Here is a 6065-nt window from a genome sequence, read left to right as displayed (position 1 = left end):
TTTGGTAGTGGGGAAAAGTTTGGAGTTAAAAAAAAAAAAAAGAATTGAAGGAAAAAAAGGTTAACATTGGCAATGGGGGAAAAAATGCAAGCAAAAGCATTCCTGAAAATATTACCCTATATTCTTGTCTGGTCTCTTTTCTTGTCTCTGTTGGTGTTGCAGTACATTTACACTTAAAGGTAATTTTGGCTCCATTTTACTGGTTTGGCCGCCTGAAGATGAATTTGGACTGTTTGGTCTCTGAATTAAACAGTTTGACTTTTCTCCTTTAGACACTTAAATGCTTCAGTACTCAACTGATAATATTCAAAGTATGTCTGATCTGTATGTAAAGAAAATGCGGTTAAATATAGGCAAACACACATTCAGATCCTCAGAATTTGCTCTGTGTTTTGTCTCAAAATATTCCCTCAACAATCAGTCATGCAAAACTAACCTAAGTCGTGATTTTTCAATACTGCCTTTTATATAAGCCTAGAAAATATGACATGTTTCCAATCTTACTGGATAAATGCAAAATATGAAACTACATTGTGAATAACTTTCTTTTTTCAACGAAATGAGAATAAAGCAGAAACCTCACTGGTTTAACAAACATGAACTGCAGAGCTGTAGTATTCTGCGCTTAAAAACTGGGCATTCTATGAATTTCTAAAATAAAGTTTTGGTTACACTGAATTTTGACAGAGCTTGAACGATACACACTATCGGCCTTATCTCTAAGGAGTGAAACCTGGTGGTAGATCTCAGGGAGATCCTTTTTCAGTCTTGATCGGCGTCGTCTCAGATTTTTCCTGCTTGCTCTATTATTCTACAGTTCATTTTTGAACATTATATACTTTAAAAATGAGTCTATACATTTTTTTAGGATGAGGATGCATTCACTTGTTTCTTTTAAAAGCACTTTTCCACCACTGGAGTGCTGTAGTGTTCATCACATTCACCCTTTAACTCACACCAATGGATTCAGCTGAAATAATATCAACCAGAAAATAGGCCAAAAGACAAATTGAAGACGTGTTTAAAAACAAAAAAATATATATATAAATATGAAAAAGTATACAACGCTAAATGTGAAGGTAGAGATAAAGATGTGAAAACTGTTTCGATGCAATTTCAAGGAGTGTTGAACATCAGCTATATGTATAGATAATGTGACAATTTATGTGGAATTATAGAGGAAAATTCTCATCATGGAGTCTAAATCTGTGCAGATGAAACTTTGAAACATGTTTTTATCAGTTATGCTGCCAAGGTTGATATGAACTGCAGAAAAAAAAACAAAATCTTAGATCTTCCTGTAGATCATCATTAATCTTTCTAATCCCACTTTATGTGAAAGCTGAGATTTCAGCAGGTTACTGTCTTGAGAAAAAGTGAGAAATTTCTTCACATATCTTAATGAACTGATATTTGTCAGATTCTTTACTCTGATGTACATTTAATCACGTAATTTTCACAAAGAGCTGAACGAATATATTTGATAATTAGGCATAAAATATTTTCAATGTGATGCATGAAAGTTTGGCTGCAACAGGTTTGTATGGTGGGAAAAGATCTTGGCTGTTTTAATCTGTGTAATGAATAAGAACATGCCAGCGTGGTAATGGATGCCTGCCACCGGGCCGCTGAATTATTCAGGGTCTGAGAAACCAGAGAGGCGGCCAGGAGGATCGGATGGACCCTCTGTGTCATCAGCCCGCCTCTTCCCGCCTGGGTCCTCTTTCGGCCCGTCCTAACCCGGCTGCATGAGCTCCAACCAGGCGGCCACACGAGAAGCCTGGAAGGCAGCCCTGAGGAGGAGCCTGTTCGTGGGAGGAGACGGGGGCTGAGGGCCGGGGACCAGGGGCCTGGGACCGGGACCTCAAGGTCAACCACCACAAGCAGAAAAATAAACTGATGTCACTGATGAGTGAAGTCTCAATGACACTGTTTCTTAATTTTTTGTCATTTTTGGTTATGTTTTTCAGTGATCAGATTTTGTGGAGAAGATGACTTTGGAAATATAGTTTTCATGTGTGGGTCAGATTCTGTGTGCAGATTAAAGATGGATTACTGCATTTGGCCTTTGTACGTCTCTGGTTTAAAACAGTCATTTGTTGAAAATTAATTTCACTCTCAAGGAAAAGCTCTGCTCAAAATGTTACAATTAATGTACACAAAGAAGTATTCAACTGGTAAAATGTTAGAGCAATGGTTTATTTTTTAGCTTTTCCACTGCATAAACACATCCTTGTGTCTTCTGTTGACAAATTAATGTATACTTGAATGAGAAAACTTTTCAAATCTGCCGCACTGTGAAATAAAGAGGCTGTGAACAAAAACATGAAAAAGCCAGTTTCCACCACTGTCAGTGTGCATAACAACCTTTTAAAAACACATTTTTGTTTTATTTGATATATTTTTGTACAATAGACATACAATATTTTAAAACAGGAAAAACAACTTTACATTTAATTTAAAAAAAACTGAAATTTACAAAGAACAATGAGAACATTGTTAACATCTAGGTAGTTACTTTCATTGGAAGTTCCCAGCTGGTATTCTCTTGTAGTCCACATTCAACCCTCTGACAGGCCGGTTTTGACCCCCGGGCCCTATGTTTGACACCTGCTTTGCAGGGTTAGATTATGACATCATATTTAAACAGAATTTCCCTCAGGAATTGATGAAGCATCCACTGAGTGCTGCTGCGCTCTCCATGGTGCTGAAACATTTTACGCACGTGATGGACGCACTGAATTCTGCGGCCTCTTAAAATGCAATCAACCTTCTTTTTCCAAGAAAAAATAATTAAAATTATCTTGGAATGATCAAAGACTTTTGCACAACACAAAGCGTGTCATTTTGAATATCAGCCGGTTTCTCGTTATTTGCGACGCTTGCGCACACGCGGCCCATATTCTGCAACCTGTAAACTGAGCAGAAGAGCAGAAAGGGAGGGAGTGAGGGAGGGAGGAGGAGGAGGAGGAGGAGAGAGCAGGGTGCAGGTGGGGGGGCATGCCGGGAGGCGCTCAGTGTATCTGCTGAAGGAGAGCGCAGGAGCTCTGCGCAGCCGTCCGCTCCCCGGCGTTCATGTCAGGGGCCACACTGCGCGCGAGGTGCTCGCGGGGAGGATGATGATGACCATGAACGGCAAGCAGGGCTTCTCCATGCACCCGGCTCTGCACGAGCCCAAGTATCCCGGCCTGCACTCAGGCTCGGAGGGCATGCGCAGAGTGTGTCTGCCCGCCCCGCAGGTACGTCCAGGTCGGGGGAGGATGGCTGGTGGAGCGCGCGGTAGAAAATCTCACGTTGGAAATGTCTGTAAAGTTGATTTGACAGGACTTTGTTCTATCTGCTATTTCTCCTCCACCCCCCCCCCCCCCACCACCCCCCTCCTCTCTTTCTATCTCCCCCACCAACTGTCTGTGTCCAACCCCTCTCCCCCACCCCCCCTCCTCTCATCCACATGTCTGTTCAAGCAATGCTCTTGCTTTCATATTAATTTTTATGACCTGCGCTTTGAGGAGGGTTCTCTCCTCTCCTCGGCGCTGCTTGCCTTTGGAAAATGTTTTTTAGATCCTGAGAGCAGCCTGACAGAATTCCCCACTGACTCCAGTATGCGCACTCTTGCTTGCAGCTGCAGGGCAATATATTCGGAGGCTTTGATGAGAGCCTGTTGGCACGGGCAGAGGCTCTGGCGGCTGCTGACAGCATTGTCTCTCACGGCAAAAGTCACCCGTTCAAACCAGACGTGACTTACCATACCATGAGCAGTGTCCCCTGCACCTCAGCCTCCTCTTCTTCCTCCACCACCGTGCCCATCTCCCACGTCCCCTCCACCATCGCCTCCCACCACCATCACCACCACCTCGGACAGACCCTGGAGGCCGGGGACCTCCTGGACCACCTCTCCACCAGCCTGGCCGTGACCGGAATGGGGGGTCCGGAGCCCCCGGGGATGACCGCGGCGGCGCATCACCACCAGCACCCCCACCACCACCTGCAGACCATGGGGCAGCTGCACCAGGCGATGGCCACCATGGCCCACCCTCACTCCCTGTCCGTGCACGGCGGCATGGCGTGCGTCAACGACGTGGAGTCGGACCCGCGCGAGCTGGAAGCCTTCGCCGAGCGCTTCAAGCAGAGGAGGATCAAGCTGGGAGTCACCCAGGCGGACGTCGGGTCCGCGCTGGCCAACCTCAAGATCCCGGGGGTGGGCTCGTTGAGCCAGAGCACCATCTGCAGGTTCGAGTCCCTCACCTTGTCCCACAACAACATGATCGCCCTCAAGCCGGTCCTGCAGGCCTGGCTGGAGGAAGCCGAGGCTGCGTACCGGGAGAAGAGCAGCAAGCCGGACCTTTTCAACGGGAGCGAGAGGAAAAGAAAGCGCACGTCCATCGCCGCGCCGGAGAAGCGCTCTCTGGAGGCGTACTTTGCCATCCAGCCGCGGCCCTCCTCGGAAAAAATCGCGGCGATCGCCGAGAAACTGGACCTGAAAAAGAACGTGGTTCGAGTCTGGTTCTGCAACCAGCGGCAAAAACAGAAACGAATGAAATACTCCGCGGCGCACTGAGTTTCACCCGTCATGAATAAAATAGCCTACTACATTTTTGATCGAGTGATTAATAATAGCCTAAGTAGCCTAACTAACAGGGATTTATCAACAGCTCCTCACCTCTCATCCCGGATTATTTCCAAAAAGACTTCAGGGTTTTGCTTTTTTGTTTTTTCGTTTCGTGTCTCTCACCTGACATGGTCGCACTTTTTCTTTTTCTTTTTCATTTTGTTATCACTGTGGGACTTCTAAATGTGTTTTGGATATGTGTGGGGGCTGATATTGCTGTCGTTGGTCATGTATTTTGCACACACATTTCATCCTGACTTTTTTTGTTGTTGTCACATTCAGGGATGCAAAGAATTTTTTTAATGCGTAAAACGGAGTGAGGAGTTTAGATTCGCGCTCTGCTTGTTTGTCAGCGGCGTTAAAATGAAAACGGGGAACGAAGTTGTGTTTTTTGTGTAGAAAAAAAATGTAATTTCTTGAGAGCATTGGCTGGCGTCAGGGTTAGTCTTCAACATCACCGGCTCGTTTGTGCAGAAGTACACTGAATCACCTCTTTTTTTTAACGCATACGGAGAGTTTAGTGACGACAGGAGGGTCAGATATTCACTTTTTAAATCACTATTTTTGCAAGAATTTGCTCTTTGTGATCTGTGTGACGCACAAGGGAAAAAAAAGAGTCTTTCACAAGGTAGCTGTGACACCCTGAGTCTATATTTATCCTGAATTATTTAGAAAACGACACCGTCTTATATCGAGGCACGTGTGGCTTTGGCTGCTGCTATATTTTAGTATTTTGATGTGAATATGTTTTTTTTTTTTTTTTTGGAGCATTACAGATGAGCTGTAGTCATTACATAGCTCTGATATAAACAGTATATGCCGTACATCACCTAATTTAAGTATTTATTTATTTTTGCCTCACTCTTGGTTTCACTTGAAAAAAAATGTGTGAAGTTTAAATCTAATAAATGATTGGTTATTTTCTAATATTTCTCTGAGGCTATTTTATTTTGTTCTTTGCAACAAAAAAAAGATTAATAACACAGAGGTCCGGCAAAAGGCCCGTAGAGAAGGTTTTTATCAGAACATCCTGAGACGCACAGATGGGCGATAAAATCGTTGTAAACTGTTTGTTTTCCCGGAACTCGCCTGGTTGTTTTATTCATAACCCCCCAAATCTCTACTGGGATTAAATATGTATTGTCGAATATGATACAAGCGCCACAGAAAACGAAAAGGGGGGGCCTTCCTTTTTCACAAGGATTTTCACACCGTGGAGCAGAGACCGTGCGTCCTCGACTAATGGCCCCTTTCTCCCTAATTACTGCTGTTTTAAGTGCATTCTTAATTATGGATGCCTCCATGTCGCCGGGTTATGCCGTTGCATGCATGGGCTTTGAAATTATTAAGTAATGACGATGCAATATTAATTATATATTGGTATAAAACGAAGTAATGTGGAGGAGTTGGGAGTAGAAGTCTTGAGAACTCCGGTGACTCTGGGGAGATGCAACAC

General features: G+C 44.2%; 1 protein-coding gene across 1 annotated transcript; it reads left to right on the top strand.

Annotated features, from left to right (window-relative positions):
- Nucleotides 1-3096: 3096 nt before the first annotated feature.
- pou4f3 (POU class 4 homeobox 3) lies at nt 3097-4693 on the top strand. Its single transcript, XM_030101153.1, has 2 exons — nt 3097-3239; nt 3623-4693. The coding sequence occupies exons 1-2, from the start codon at nt 3117-3119 to the stop codon at nt 4556-4558; spliced, it is 1059 nt and encodes a 352-aa protein (XP_029957013.1). The 5' UTR covers nt 3097-3116; the 3' UTR covers nt 4559-4693.
- The last annotated feature ends 1372 nt before the right edge of the window (nt 4694-6065 follow it).

This window comes from Salarias fasciatus, chromosome 10 (assembly GCF_902148845.1).
Source record: "Salarias fasciatus chromosome 10, fSalaFa1.1, whole genome shotgun sequence".
Taxonomy (NCBI): Eukaryota; Metazoa; Chordata; class Actinopteri; order Blenniiformes; family Blenniidae; genus Salarias; species Salarias fasciatus.
This window is presented reverse-complemented; position numbering and strand designations above follow the sequence as displayed.

Excerpts from the sequence above, each read along its gene's own strand:
- pou4f3 (XM_030101153.1), top strand. The coding sequence starts at position 3,117 with ATGATGATGACCATGAACGGCAAGCAGGGCTTCTCCATGCACCCGGCT. Across the intron at positions 3,240-3,622 it reads TGTGTCTGCCCGCCCCGCAG|CTGCAGGGCAATATATTCGG; the intron begins GTACGTCCAGGT and ends TCTTGCTTGCAG.